General features: G+C 35.1%; 1 protein-coding gene across 5 annotated transcripts in view; it reads right to left on the bottom strand.

Moving 5' to 3' along the window:
* The window catches only part of OSBPL9 (oxysterol binding protein like 9), a 122,610-nt gene that overhangs the window by 59,597 nt on the left and 46,235 nt on the right, over positions 1 to 16,778 (bottom strand). For 3 of the 5 annotated variants that reach the window (XM_037498277.2, XM_037498276.1, XM_054691370.1), the window contains exon 4: positions 9,331 to 9,407. In XM_037498277.2, the coding sequence (XP_037354174.1) occupies positions 9,331 to 9,407 (77 nt within the window). Of the gene's footprint in view, positions 1 to 768; positions 868 to 9,330; positions 9,408 to 16,778 lie in introns of all 5 variants that reach the window. The other 2 variants (XM_054691369.1, XM_054691368.1) reach the window with 1 other exon arrangement.

The following is a 16,778-nucleotide window of genomic DNA, read 5'->3' as shown; positions in this document are numbered from 1 at the left end:
AGAATTCTACAATTTGTTCATAATTCCTCAACCCATATGTAATAACACATAAACGGACCTATCTAAACTAAGGTTATTAAGGGAGAAAACAAAACTGTTGTGTATTTGTTTTTTTGTTCAAGATAAAAAAATATAATACGGTGATTAAGTATTTTAAAAATCTGAGAACAATCAAAACCCTAACATTCCAGGTGAGGGAGGGCCTTTAAAATGGCAAGAAATCACCCAAAGTTCACAAAAACATTAATTGAAAAGAAAACCTGCACTCTTGTATTTATTGAAGCACTATTTAACAATAGCTAACATATGGAAACAACCTAAATACCCAAAAACATATGACTGGATCAAGTACATGTGGTATATATACACAATGGAATACTATTCAGCAATCAAAAAAGATAAATTCATGCCATTCACAGCAACATTGATGGAACTGGAAGGATTATGCTCAGTGAAATAAGTCAAAGGGAAAGAGAAAAATATCAGCTGGTATCACTTATAGGAGAAACATAAGGAAAACAAACAAACAAAGGATCAGAAAAAAAATAGCAGGCAAACTATAAATCAAAAACATTCAGCTGAGGAGGGGGGAAACCAATGAAAATGTGGGAGGGGGGCCTCCCCAGTGGCCCAGAGGCCTGAGCGAAGTGCTGTGAAGCTGTCTGCAGCCTCTGCGGCATGGGTTCGAATACCGGCCAGCCAGGGAAATACCCACATGGAGTGACAGACCTCTCCTGTCTCCACCCGCTGCTCCCCTCAGCAGTGTACCTCGGTCCTCCTGCCTGTTCTGCTCCCAGCTCTGTCTCTGGTGAATTCTCTCACCCTCCAGCGTCTCTGACCTGTACCCCAGATCTTGCATGAATAAATCTTTAAAAAAAAAAAGAAAGAGTGGAAGGGACGAGCACAAGAGACTATGGTGTCTCGATGGTGATAATTTTATGGGGATTCCACTTGAGAGGAGAATAAACGATAATGTAAAAAGTATATAAATTTTTTAAAATGGCAAGAAATCTACCAAGTGAAAAATAGGCCAACTTTACCTATAGCTATTAATATCAAAAGAAAAATTTAACTACAGAATTCATTTACTACTTTAAAAATATTATTTCCATTAGAGAGCCCAATATTTACCTATAAATCACATTCTCTCTGATGTCATCTTAGATATGCAAGACAAATACTTTCAGTAGCAACAGAAGAAAAAAAGAAGCAAAAGTAAAGGGGAAAGTCAGGGTTTCTCTAGGACTTTGCCTAGCTACACAGGTCAAACTGATTAACACAGGTCAAGCAGATTAACACTAAGACAACTCTCAGAAGCAGGATATAAATATAGCTCCACTATTTTGTCTGTCCAGACTCAGAAATCTCAAAATTAAAGTCACTCTACAAATTACCACATAGAATGTGGTCAGATGGAATAAATACACTGCTTGGCAAATTATGGAAGCATATCCTATATCAAGGCCACCATGCTTCAAAAGTTAGTTTGTAAATTATATGCAGTTTTCAATGCATTATCAAAGAAAAATATCTGTTTCAAGGTTAGCAATAAACACCCTCTGCACAAACCAACACTGGCTTTGACAGTGTGCTCCCTGGCATCTTCTCACCCAGGGAGGATGCATGAAATATATGCTAATTGTCTCTTGTATGAATGCAATGCCAGGTACTAAGCTAAGAAAATAGTAATATAAGCAGCTAAAAAATGCTGAAAATGGTTAGTGTGGTAAGGAACAATGAAAGTGGAGGGGCAGAAGTCCTCTGTTTTTCTATATGAACCTTTTATTACTATTTAATTTTTAAAATTATGTTATCTTAGGATCCTAAATTCCAATTTTGGAGTCAAATACTCATCTGCCTTCAGTAATGGGACACTGACCACTCACAGAGGAGAATTTTCCTTTGTTATAGGAAACCCAGCTAACTGGCTACCCTATACCACACTTCACCAGTGGAACAGGTGACACATCTACATTGTAATCATTTCCTTTGGGAAACAAAAGGTTTCAAAGGGAGAAAAACAAATACACCTCTTTTCTACATGATACAAAAATAAAACCTAATGAGGCAAAGAAAACAAAAGGATGGTAGTAAACAGATCTTCATATATTGATAAGTTGAAATGTATGTTCAAAAGCTTAACACTCAAGAAAAAAAGTCATAAGATTTCTATTAACCTTAGCCAGTTAGACACATAAACCATTATATGAAAAAAGAGTAGAATCAAGTATCCTAATAAGATTAATTTCTCAGATGTATTTCATAAATTGCAACTTAAATACTAAACTTGTGTTTGTAACAAAAATCTGTCAGTATTTAATTATAATGATTTAAAAAGGTTTCAAAGCGGTTCCACTGCTTTGCCAGCCTTGATAACAATTTATCACCTGGATTTTATGACCTTTCCTTTATGTTTAATGATGTTTTACCCATAGATTCGATGGTATTTCTGGTGAATGCATGCTCTCCCTCTTCTCACCAGCCATATTATTATACCAAACATTATTCATTCATGTCCTTTCTCTCTAGGGCTTGACATCAAAATCAATCAAAACTATAATGAAAACTACAAAATATAAGACAGTAACAGTGAAATTCCAATTTGATAACCACCTAAAATATAGTTGACAGTGGTTTACATAAACTTATATATACAAGGACAAATACAGCTTTCTTGACCCAAAGAGTCAAAGAACTCATTTAGTTAAAAAAGAATTAAATATCAACTCATTTACAGCATAAATGTAAAAACTTAAAGGTCTGTACTACATGAGGATTTTCAAATTGGGGTTTTTAAGTCTTCCCCATAATCTTACATGTTTTCATTTCTGATTAACTCAAAAAATTTGTACAGCAACACACTGAATCAACTCAGCAACAACCTTAAATGCAAGAGCTACCAAGTTTATTTCACTATCCAGCTTTTTATTTCTAATCAAGTTAGCATCAAATACTATTACTTACCACAGAAGAGTCTTGACATGTAAATGACATGTGCAAAGTGAAAGTCAAATGACCTCAAAGCATGTGCTGCACAATTTAAAGTTTCCCAGACTTAGAACAGAGAAAAGTGATTAGATGAGTCTACCACCTTCCATACAGCAGCGCATGTATGCCGAAGTTTAGATTTTTAACCTAACAAATTTATACCTGGCTTTATTGTTTGTACACATTAAATAACATTATAACACTTTAAATAATGGAATTGTGGGCTTGCAAGAGTTTTTTATAAAATGTGCCCAAATTTACTCATGTTTATAAAACTGATTTTTATACTTGTATGATATCCAAATTGCCATAATTTATTACAGCTTGTATAATATGGGATATTACAAAAACTATAGGATGTAACAAACTCAGTCTTCTAGTGACCAGTTTTTTGCCTAGTAATCACTCAGCATTTATCTGCACTAAAATTTAGTATGGTAAATAAAGAATGTGAAAGGAAAACTTCCCCTCCATTAATCAGTACCATCAAATAGACAATGAATACCTCTTAAAGGCTAACAAGCGGGGATTACAAGAATCAATAGCTCCTCTCTTCTTCCTTCAAGAAATGTCCCATTCAGTTGAGTGTAAAGACATGAAAAAATACCACAAACCAACATACAACAAACTTAGAATGACTATGGGAAACTCAATCTTCACAGGACTTGAAAGAAGAGAGAGGATTCTGTCAAAAGATGGAATGAAGAAGTAATAAGTGTACTGGGTCTTGAATGACTACAAAGAATATTAAAGAGGTGAATTTAGGGTTTGAGGATGGTGAGGACTCGGAGGGAGCAGTATAAGTAGGAGCATGGAACCACCAAAGATTTCTACGTGGAGCATTAGGTACATGCAGAGACAGGAGGTGGAAAGAAAAGCTGGAGGCAAATCACAGAATGCCTGAAATCCCCTAACAAGTTTTACTTCATACTACAGGCAAATGTAAACTATTAAAGGTTTTTCATAGTTATGAATGCCCTAAGATTATTAATTATACCTGCTAATTTATGGAAGAGAATATATTTGAATATTAAGAGGACACTGGAAATAGAGTTGGCAAGACGTAACAAACAGGATACCCAAAGTGAAGGGAAGAATGTGCATGAGTCTTTAAAAAAAAAAAAGAAGTAGTAAGAAAAGGAAGGGAGAGAGAGAGGGAGGGAGGTGAGGAGGGCAGAGAAAGAAAGAGAAAGGAAGAAAGAAAAAGGATGATTCTCAGGTTGGGAGATTAGAAGTTACCACTTAAAAGGACTCAACTTTCAAACTTCAACAACTCAGATAATAACATCATTAAAAGAGAAAAATTGCATGAATCTTGGGGGATGAATTTGAGATGATAAGCCTAGTTTTAATATATTGAGGATGAGCTCCTGGGAGACATCTATTTGACACAATCCAAATCAAAACAATGTAGAATGCAAAGCTAAGTACTGAAAATTAGATCAGATTAGGTACCCCAATCTTCAGGTGTTTGTATCCTTATTGGGGGCATGAGAGTTACAGGATATACAAGTTTAAAGGATATACAAGAGGGCCTCCCTGGTGGCACAGCAGGTTGAGGGCAGCACCGTGAAGCTGTCCACAGCATCTGCAGTGCAGGTTCAATTCCTGGCCGGCCAGGGAGAGACCCACATGGCTCAGCAGACCTCTCCTGTTTCGCCTGCTGCGCCCCTCAGCAGTGTTTTCAGTACATCTGCATGTTCTGCTCCCCGCTACGTCTCTGGTGAATTTGTTCACCCTCCCATGCCTCTGGCCTGTACCCCAGCTCTAGTATAAATAAATACCACAGAGGATTCCATCAAAAAATGGAATGAAGAAGTAAGTGTACTAGGTCTTGAATGATTTACAATAGCTAAGCTATGGAAACAACCCAAATGGCCCAAAAATAGATGACTGGATCAAGAAGATGTGGTATATATATACAATGGAATATTACAAAGCAATCAAAAAAGATAAACTCATGCAATTTGCAGCAACGTGGATGAAGCTGGAAGAGATCATGCTCAGTGAAATAAGCCAGAAAGAAAAAGAAAAATACTGGATGGTCTCACTCATAGCAGGAATTTAGAAAACCTGAATAAGGGACCAGGAAAAGACTAATTACAATAAAGTAAAAATCAAAATCAACAAGCAACTATAAACCAGAGACACACTATGGGGGGGGAGGGATTACGGTCAAAATAAGGGGGGGTGGGAATTGTATGGGGACTATAACCAAGATGAAAATGCATACATTGTGCAAAATTGAAAAATTATGTAAAAAATACATAAAATAAAATTGTGAAAAGAAATATACACACAAAATAAAAATTAAAAAAATTTAAAAAGGATATACAAGAATATGGCAAGAACATAGCATGTTATACAAAGAGTATAACACTCAAAGAAAAGCTATCACTTTGAGTTTGAGGTATGGAACCTACAAGAGCCCGTCAAGGAAGGCTCCACCAAATAGGTCAGTTCTGAACTGGGCTTTGAAGAAAAGGTTTAGTATGCAAAAGCAGAGTGGAGATAGTGGGATATCAGAGAGAGAGAACATCATGCTTAGGAATGTGGATACCAGAAATGCAAAAAAATGTGTTCAGTTTAATGTAATCCCAGATGTTTATCTTTTCCTTGACTTTCTTTGCTTTGGGTGATAAGTCTTTAAAGATGTTATTGTGATGTATGTCTTGTAATGTTTTACCTGTATTTTCTTCTATATATTTTATGGTTTCACGTCTTATGTCTAGTTCTTTTATCCATTTTGAGTTGATTTCTGTGCACAGTGAGAGGTAGTGATCTAGTTTCATTTTTTTGCATGTGGTGGTCCAGTTTTCCCAGCACCATTTATTGAACAAACTGTCTGCATTCCATTGCATGTTCTTTGCTCCTTTGTCAAAGATCAGTTGTCCATGTAAGTGTGGTTTTATTTCTGGGCTCTCTATTTGGTTCCATTGGTCTGTTTATCTGTTTTTGTTCCAATACCAACTGTTTTAATTATTATGGCTTTGTAATATAGCTTGAAGTTGGAAGTGCGATACTTCCTTTCTCCTTTGTTTTCATCAGTAGGGCTTTGGCTGTTGGTGGTTTTGGTGGTTCCATATGAATTTCATCAGTATTTGTTCTATTTCTTTGAAGAATGTTATTGAAATTTTTTTTTAAAGATTTATTTATTTATTTATACAAGCACTGGGTACAGTCAGAACGTGGGAGGGTGAGAGAATTCACCAGAGCCAGAGTGGAGAGCAGAACAGGCAGAATGACGAAGTACACTGCTGAGGGTAGCAGTGGGCGGCAGGAGAGGTTTGAGTGCCATGTGGGACCCTTGCCCGGTGGCTGGGGATAGAACTGGCATTGCAGAGGCTGCAGGCAGCTTCGCAGCCTGGCACTCAACCACTGCGCCACCAGGGAGGCCCTCATTGAGACTTTTATTGGAATATCGCTGAATCTGTATATTACTTTTGGTAGGATGGACATTTTAATCACGTTAATTCTTCCAATCCATGAGCAGGGGATGTCTTTCCATTTCTTTGTGTCTTCTATTTCTTTTAACAGTGTTTTATAATTTTCTTTGTATAGGTCTTTCATCTCTTTTGTTAAGTTTATTCCCAAGTATTTGATTTTTTTTGTTTCAGTTATAAAAGGGATGGTTTTCTTGATTCCTTCTTCTTCAGATTAATTGTTTGCATATAGGAAGGCTACTTATTTGTATGTGTTGATTTTTTATCCTGCTACTTTACTGAACTGGTTGATTACTTTGAGTAGTTTTTCTGTGGAGCTTTTAGGGTTCTCTATGTATATTATCACATCGTCTGCAAATAGTGATAGTCTTACTTCAAAGAGACATTAACCAAAACAGAGAGAAACCCCACTGATTGGGGAAAAATCTTTGCACTCCAGTCAACTGATAAAGGGCTGATCACAAAGATGTACAAAGAACTCACATGACGCAACAAAAACAAACAACCCAGTCACGAAATGGGCAGAAGAACTTAAAAGACATTTCTCCAAAGAAGAAATGCAAATGGACAACAGGCATATGAAAAAATGTTCGACATCCCTTATAATCAGGGAAATGCAAATTAAAACCACATTGAGATACCTTACACCAGTAAGAATGGCATATATCAAAAAAAAAACAAGCAACAACAAATGTTGGTGAGGATGTGGTGAAAAAGGAACTCTTCTACATTTCTGGTGGGAGTGCAAGCTGGTCCAACCACTATGGAAAGCTGTCTGGAGGTTCCTCAGTCTACTAAAAATGGAGCTACCATACAACCCAGCAATTCCACTACTAGGGATCTACCCGAAGGACATAAAAACACTGATTCAAAAGAATACCTGTACACCTATGTTTACTGCAACACTATTTACAATAGGTAACACCTGGAAACAACCCAAATGCCCAAAAATAGAGGACTGGATCAAGAAGATGTGGCATATATACACAATGGAATATTATTCAGCAATCAAAAAGATAAACTCATGCCATTCGCAGCAACATGGACAGAACTAGAGGGAATTATGCTCAGTGAAATAAGCCAGAAGGAAAAAGAAAAATATCGGAAGGTTTCAGTTATAGCAGGAATATAGGGGAACCAAATAAGACGTCAGTGTAAAAAAATAGTAACAGTATAAAACACAACAAAGCAAAAACAGACAATTATAAATGAGAGACATACTGCAGGGAAGGAGGAGGAAGAGGGATCAGAGGGAGGGAAGGAGAAGCACAGGAGACTGAGATGATGGTACATGGATGCAATGGTGAAGGAAACTCTATGGGGACTACACCTGAGTGGGTGGGGGGAAGTAAAATATTGTTTAAAAATGAACAATGATATAAAAAAGAAAAAAATAAGAAAAAAGAAAAAAAATGTGTTCAGAAGAAAACAAGTAAGAAGCAACACTCTAGTAGAAGGTTTATACAGGGGTATACTGGCAGATAATGTCTAGAATGGTAAGCTGAGAATACATCATAGAGAGACTTGAATGTCAGTCTGACCAACTGTGGAAGGAACCTCATCTGCTACAGTCTAATTTCATTCTTACAATATTTATCTTCTTTCTGGATCACAAATGTGCTGATAGGATGCTATAGTCATTTATAAAATTGCCTAAATTGAAAAACAAAAATCTACAGAAATTATGAAGTTGCTTTTAAAAAACATGGCTCATAGAGTAACTTAGAGGTCCCCTAATTCAACAGCTTGCTTATTTATTTATTTATTTATTATAGACCCTTAATAAGCACATCTTTAAATAGTGTTTTTCTTAAGTCTTTATTTGAATACTTTCAAATGATGGTAACTCACCATCCTATAGGACCTGGATGCCCTACAGCACCTTGTATAATCAAGTCAATTCCTAGTATAGGACAAAGTAGAGAATTATATAACATCAGTTTTCTAAAATTCAATCTGTAAATAAAACTAATCAAAATAAAAATTTTGATATTTTTAGTATGATTGAGTAGATTTAGTTGTTTTTGTGACCCAGCATATTTTCCCCCCCTATTCTGACTTTGCTGTCAGTAAAATATTCTACAAGAGTAGAACATATGACTGTGAAAGTGTGACTGTCAAGATTGGGGAAATGACTAAAGCCAATGTGATCAGTACTAATCCTACTAAATTCTATTTGGTCAGAAAGAACAATGTCTTCTTATGGATACAATGAGAGGCTGAAATTGCTGCATCTACCTTACCAACACCACAAAGGGAGAACCTATCTAAAAACAAAGCCGATTCAGAAGATCTGGAACCTAGAAATAGAGATGATCTATCTGGGTTCTCACAATATTGTTTAACTGCCTACTTCAAATCACACCTAAGTCACACTGCTTTTTTTTTTTTTTAAACCAGCTTGGGTTTTTACTTTCAGTTTTATCCCAAAGAGTACTGCCCAACACATATGGTAATCACCAAATTTGATAACAAGAAAAGTAGGTAAAATTTTCAACACATCTATTATCAAGCATTATTATATAATTTGGCTATATCAATAACCAATATAGATTCTAAATTTAAAAACTGAATCTGGCTCATTTAAAAAAATAATTTCACTTTCAACACTGCCTTGCACACGTATTTTTAGAAACAAAAATTAGTATTTTACCCTATAGAAAAAAGCAAAAGATTGTGACTGTAAGTTTACTTAATATAGTAAGTACAGTAAGTATATACAAGTATAGTTTAGTATGGTTTCTCATAAACCATAATACTATAAAGAATAATACTATAAAGAATAAGCAACTCTGAAATTTTAAATTCTCACATATATCATAGTTATTAAAAAAGAAAAACAGAAAACAAACAAACAAAAATCTAATGAACTATCCAGAAGTCATGCAAAAATTCTTACTTGAAGTTGAAGAGTATGGCGGAGAATTGTTTCTTCTAAGGCATGGATCCACTTCTCTCTCTCATCAGCATCACGAGCTAGAATAAAAGATTATAAAAACTAAGACCTTAATTTCTACAATAACAAGTTATCACTTAACATCATCGATAGGGTCTTGGAAATTGTGATACTAAGCTCAATGATGTAAAATGAAAGCAGGGTTCTCAAATAATATCATTTCTTTGAGTGTAGACCAAAATTATTTTCTAGTCAATATTTTAATGAAACACATTAACATTATGTTATTCAGAGACCTGCTGTATATCTGTGTGCTTGAAAGTAAAAATTTTAAACCACTATGCCAATAGAAAAGTTTTTAGCTGTGCCATTTTCAAAATAGGCTTACCTTTATATTCCTTCCAAAATGTACTCTACTGGCAGTATTATAGCAAAAGGGACAACTGTATTCAATAATAGCAGGCTTACATTGTTCAGGTAAACCTTCCCTCTGAGAACAACCAGAAAAGCTGGAATAATTATTTGAAAAACACTACTTGAAGAGATCAGAAAACAACAAACTGGTTAATGAATTACCAGGCCAAGATCTAAGAGAAGATAAACACCTAAACGTTAAGTCTGGTGTTTTAGACTGCTTTTCTCCTGGACACATAAATTCCAGGAGAGGAATTATAAAATTGAGCAATATACTTAAAAGCCTTGGCCTTATGCATGGACCGGGGGTATATGTGAACTCTATGTACTTTCTGTTCAATTTTTCCATGAAACCAAAACTGCTCTAACAAATAGTATATTAAAAATAAAAGTAGTTGGAGACCTGAAGTCACCAACAGTTGGGGTTCTGGCAAATAGGTCATGTTTGCCTTCTTTCTTTTTTTGTTGGGACATCAAAGGGCTGCACCTTGGGATTAAAAATAAAACAAAGTTAAAACAAATGACTATCTGGATAGCCCAGAAAAATCATGACGTCCAAAGTGGATAAAACAATCCCAAATTGTTAGGGACTCCAGGCCTCCAGCCAGCAAAAGCAAATGAAAATCTTTTCTGTAGAAAGATGGTATCATCTTAGCTGCAGGAATTATTGCTAGAAATAGTATTTCACATACAATGCTTAGCACATAAGTAAAGATCACCAAATATACCAGGACACAAAACCACATATAAATGAGAGTAAAATGACAACAGAAACAGATCAATAGGAGTTCCAGGTATTTGAACAAACCCACATTAAAAGTAACTATGCTTAATACAGTCAATAAAAAACTGAAAACTTTGGCAGAGACTTAGAAATCATTTTGTAAATGACACAGATTTTTAAAATAATTTAACATACTTCTAAAATAAAAAATAGCAAAATTAAGAACTCAATGGATTAGTTTAATAGAGTAGATCAATTAGAGATAAGTAGGGAGTTGGAAGAGAGATAAACTCAGAACTAAAGACGACAATCAAAAAAACAGAAAATATGAAAGAAGGCAAGTAACATAGAAGGCAAGAGGGCATAAATGCATGTGATTAGAATACATGGGAGACAAAAGAGAGAACAGAAGTAATTGAAAATCATCCCATTAACACAAATCCAGGCCCTGGAGGTTTCAATTCTGCCAAACATTAATGGAAGAAATAATGCCAATATAATACAAAATCTTCCATAGAACCGGAAAAAGAATGCTCCACAATTCTTCTGTAAGCAAGCCTAACTTTGATACCAATCTGACAAGGCAATTATGAAGGAAAATAATCTATAGGCAATTCTTTTTTTTTTTTTTTTTAATAGAGGCATGTTTTTATTTATTTATTTATTTATTTGTTTTGTTTGTTTATACACGCACTGGGTACAGTCAGAAACGCGGGAGGGTGAGAGAATTCACCAGAGCCAGAGCGGGAGCGGGAGGCAGAGCAGGCAGAAGGACCAAAGTACACTGCTGAGGGGAGCTGCGGGCAGCAGGAGAGGTCTGCGCGCCATGTGGGACCCTCCTCTGGTGGCCGGGGAGCAGCTGGGGATCGAACTGGCGTCGCAGAGGCTGCGGGCAGCTTTGCAACCCAGCACTCAACTGCTGTGCCACTGGGGAGGCCCTCTATAGGCAATTCTAACACACTATCAAATGTGCAAAAATTCTATATAAAACATTAATACGTAACGTGCAGGTTGACTTTAATTCAGAAATACAGCGTGGCTGAATATGCAAAAAATCTAACCAATATTCAATAACAGAAGTATATATACATGACGTTACTCACTGTAGCGCTGTTTATAACTGCAAAGTATGGGATAAAACCTAAATACTCCTACAGAGAAGAGCAATTGAATAAATTGTGGAATACTACACAGGTATAAAAACTGTTATTTGAAGTGATTTCCAGATACAATACTAAATGGAAAAAAAAGGCAATGTAAGAAGAAGAGAATATAAAAAAAATATAGTGCATCTGTTTACCTGTGCAAAATATAGTAAGAATGAACTAGAAATGTTCACAAGGCACAGCTGGAAAAGGATAGAAATCCAGGGAAAATGGAAACAATTCGTAGGCATATGGAGGTAGCAACTTTTCTCTGAATTCATCTTTTTGTATATACTCAGACTCTTTAGAACAACAATAATGTTTCAAATACTCTCCAAAGTATAATTAAAATCAAACAGGAAGGGAGGGGGAACCTAAAAAACAATACAAAACTGTAACAAATTAACTATGCTACAAATGAATGTCAACTACAATAGGGAATAAGAAAAAATTAAACCTAAGTTACTTGGAAAACTTTTGACTTTTAGAAAACTTTTAGAAAACTTTTAGATATCACAAAGGCTAAATATATAAGAACTGCATACAAATACTATGCTCAAGTTAGTAAACCTAGTTTTCATAAGCTTACAGGTTGGCAATTTTGTAACTACAAACCAGTGAATATATCATTAAGTAATGAGAACCAGATTTCTCATTGTCTGAGAAAAATTACAAAGAAGGAAAGAAAGGAAGCTAGAATGAATTATAAATTTATGGTTTTAGGTAGCTACATACAAAGATATAGAAAGTGCTTGAAAAAGAATGGGGATGTTTCAAAAGAAAACAGAAGTGAACCCAAGCCTTAAGAATTTGAGGCACAGAATAAATGATAGTACTGGATTTTAATCCATAGCAGAAAATAAATATCTAAGTGTCCATTAATGATATAAATAAGTGAATAAGTAAATAAATGGGGATGAAGGCACATCTCTTCCTTCAGAAAAATTACAATTAAAAAAATTACAATTAATAATTATAAAAGAAATGAGATTTTAAAAATACCATTAAAAAATTACCACAGCAATAATTATTGCAGGTAAGATTCACCAATGTAACATTCATAGCTAAAAATCAATGGGAAAAAGTTTGAGGAGACATAGGATATTAACATAGTCTCAGAATATCTCATGCAAGATATTTTTTAATTCCAAAAAGAAAAGCAGCAATTTTGTGATGGGAGAAATCAAGGAGAAATTGCCTTAATCCAGTGATCAAGGTTAACATCACCAGTAATAAATTTATTAATGTCACATACCACACCAATATTATCTATGGAGATTGAAATAACATCACTTTTGAGAAATTCTTTCCAAAAATATATACTCTCAATCTGATCATGCGAAAACATCAGATAATCCAAATTGAGAGACACTGTATAAAAAATCCAATACTCATCAAAAATGTCAAGGTCATATAAGACAAGAAAAGAACTAAATGCAATATGGGATCTTGGATTCAATCCTAGGACAAAAAAAGGGGCCCTGGAGGAAAGAAATCATATGAGTTCAAATGAGTTCTGTGGCTTAAAGTACTATGATTGGGGTGGGGGGAGGAGGAAAGTATTGCACAAAATGGGCAGAAGATTCAGCTAAGGAAGAGTATATATCAAGCTAAGAGACAATCTGGCATGGAGCATTAATACCAAAAGCAAAGCAGGATAAAGAGGTAATCGACACAGTGGGAAAGTGTAGCATGGGGAATCAGAAGCCAAGAAAAGTGAGGAGGGAGTTCACATTGCTGGGGACAGGGTCCTAAGGTTACACATAGCCTTAGGAGAAAACAGTTCTATAAATAACCCAATAAACTGCCAGAGAAAATGAGCAAGGAAGGGATTAGTAACTCTTTATTCCTAATAATGCCTCGCTTATGTGGAAACAAAAGAAAACACAATATCCATCCAGTAAGTAAAATACTTACATTTTCAGGATTTTATAATTTGAGATGTTTATTACATCTATTCACAGTTCCTACATTACATATTTGAGGCAGATCTTAAGATAAATTTCCAAAACTCCTATAATACTATTCCTGACCTACTAATTAAGAATCTCTCCTCCTACTTTATGTTCTTCTTCAAGACATATAACAATTTATGAATAAATTGCTGCCTATCTGTAAAAGGAAGTGGTTATTTGCCTGTTTTGTAAAGTAAAAAAGAGGAATCATCCTCTATAATCATGAAGACGTCCTTTTCTCTGAAAGTTATTGTGAAATGAAAACATTACGCAAAACCATATTTTTACAAGATTGAGTGCTGAGTCACTGCTCAAATATCTACTGAGCCTCGGTAGGCATCAGCCACTATGCTGGACCTATAAACAAGGGTAAGACAAGCTATGTTCTCAAGTAACTTAGTCTCCTGAACAGTACAGTCTTTTGGTTGGATAGTACCCCATTCAGTAAAGAGTTATCTTCAACCTTTCTAACAGCCTCCCAGAGCTACTTATCAGCTACTTATTCATTCTATGCTATGCTGAATGTTGTTTACTCCACATATGTTGTAAGAGAGAGCTCTCCTTCCTTAAATTTATTCAAGCATTCCAGTGTTCAGGTAATATATAAATACATGCCACATACTAGTCATTGTCTTAGCCATAAGGGGCATGACTTTGAGTAATAGTTTATAGCTCACATCCGGCAACAATCAGGCACCAAATCTACCTTCCCCACTTTCCTCCTAATTATACTCTTCCATGAATCACTATATATCAGTTATATTGTACACTGTACTTACTGTTCACCTGATTCACAATGTCTACTTTTGCTCCAGTAGTTCCCTCAGCTGAAATCAGCTGAAATGCCTTAGCCTTGTCTCTAACTCTGTAAAAATTAAAAGTTAACTCTGCTGAATATAGTACATGTACATGCTGGTTTTCAATGATGCACACCTGAAACTTATATAATGTTATCCTGCAATGTTACTTTAATTTAAAAAAAATAAAGAACTAACTCCACTGAGACTTAATTTGTGTCAGCAAGATCTGATTATGTCCAAACATATAACATGTATTAACTAAGTATACCTCAGAACTACATGAAATGGCTATTATTATCATCCTTGTTTTCCAGAATAAAGAAACAGAAAAGTTTAATATTTTATAACATTGCCCCTAGGACACAACAAATGAAAATGGAGTCTCTAGGCTTCAAGGAAACTTTTCCCTGTTAAGTAAGCCTAATTTTTATGCCCTTCTTTCTACACAAAACCCTTCTTATGAGATAACAAAATAAACATTTCCATATTTTGGTGATAATATATGAAACAGGAAGAACAAGAGGCCAAAACTCTAGTCAGAAAACTTGGGTTCAAGTTCAAGTTTCATTACTTCTGTAATTACCAGTGGATAAAAACTCAACACCTCTGAGTTGTATCTACACATTCCAAAACAGGATCTACTGACATTCAGATGAAATAGGATATACAAAACTGAAGTGAGGTCAGGGGGTTCTTAGGAAAGATGATTTTCATAATACTGTGACACTGAGTGTTTCACTGTGCTGACACTTACACTGATGATGCAAAGGCAGTGGTGATGAAACTGCTGGTACCTCAGCACAATGGAAACAATGGCACCAAGCTGAACTGGTAGACATTATATTCTTCTCCGCCATGTATTTACAGGGGGAAAACATCCTATCACACTTAAGAGCCCTTAAAGAAGCAGTTAACATTATTAAATCTCAACCCTTGATTATATATGCTTTTTAGTCTACGTGACAAACAGGAAATATGCATAAAGCACTTCTTTCATATACCAAAATAAGATGATTATCTCAAGGAAAAATACTTGTGCAATTGCCTGAGTCTAAACTTCTTTGTGTGCACTTTTCCTTTGTCATGGAATAGCATGTTTACTTGAAAGAACAACTGACAAGCTAAATTACTCACGCTGGGGTGTTTGGCAGATATTTCCCTGAAAATGACTGAAGTGAGCCTGTCATTTCAGGAGAAAATGACAATTTGTTACCAGTTATGAAATTCAGGCTTCAAGCAAATATTACAATTTTAGAAAACCTGTATTCACAAGCCAACATGACCTTGACAGATTGTTCACACTTAAGGTCTTTTCTGACGAGTTTGGGGCAATTTCAACAAATAGTGTTTTTTTAATGTCACAAATATAAAGAAATGTGTCAAAATCTGGAAAATTCACTGATGCAAATGTATTGCTACAAAATCTTATACAGGGTAAAGGGATACATTCAAAGCGCTAGGCATGCCAGATAATTTTAATGCAATAGAGTATTTTCAAACATAAAAATCACTGATAAGAGTTTCAAATTCTAGGGCCTCCCCTGGTGGCGCAGCGGTTGAGTACTGGGCTGCGAGGCTGCCCACAGCCTCTGCAGCGCTGGTTCTTTCCCCAGCCGCCAGCGAGGGTCCCACAAAAACAAACAAACAAACAAACAAAACAAGAGTTTCAAATTTTACACTGCAACTAACACTTGTTGAGTTTTGGTGAAGTATCAAAGAATAGTCACAATTATCTGAAAAGACAAAATACTCTTCCCTATTTGAACTACGTATCTGTGTGAGACTACATTATTTTCACATACTTCAACCAAAATAATATATCACAATAGACTGAATGCAGAATTATAAATGAGAATCCCGCTACCTTATCTTAACTCAAACATTTAAAAGATTTACAAAAATGAAAACAATGTCTTTAAAAGGTTTACAAAAACTGTAAAACAATGTCATTCCTCTATTTTCTTGTTTGGGAAAATGATTTTTTCATAAAATATTATTAGTAAAGGGGCTTGTTATTGATATTATTGATTAAGTTTAAAGCCCTCAGTTTTAATTTCTAACCTAGTAAATGTAAATAAACATAACTCACATAAACAAAAGCTCTAGAGTCAGTTTGTAATCAGTTTATATACAAAAGTATATAATTTATGTGACATTTTATTTGATTATTTATTGATTGTCTCCTCAACTGGAACATAAGCTCCTAGAAAGCAAAAACTTGTCAATCTTATTTGTCATTTCTCTAGTCATTACCAAAAAATCTCTGCATATTATATGTGTTTTCATTAGTGGGTATGTACATGATGGACAGTTGGAGGGAAGATTGCTGATTAAGACATTCTACCACTTAGATGATCAGGTGACTCCAAGTGACACTGACTATAACTTGCAATAAGTTTGGACAGGTTGGGAA

The sequence above is a fragment of the Talpa occidentalis genome, unplaced genomic scaffold (assembly GCF_014898055.3).
Source record: "Talpa occidentalis isolate TD23 unplaced genomic scaffold, MPIMG_talOcc4v2.1 talOcc4.9, whole genome shotgun sequence".
NCBI classification, from domain to species: domain Eukaryota; kingdom Metazoa; phylum Chordata; class Mammalia; order Eulipotyphla; family Talpidae; genus Talpa; species Talpa occidentalis.
The sequence above is the reverse complement of the archived record's forward strand: the minus strand, read 5'-3'. Positions and strand labels throughout refer to the sequence as shown.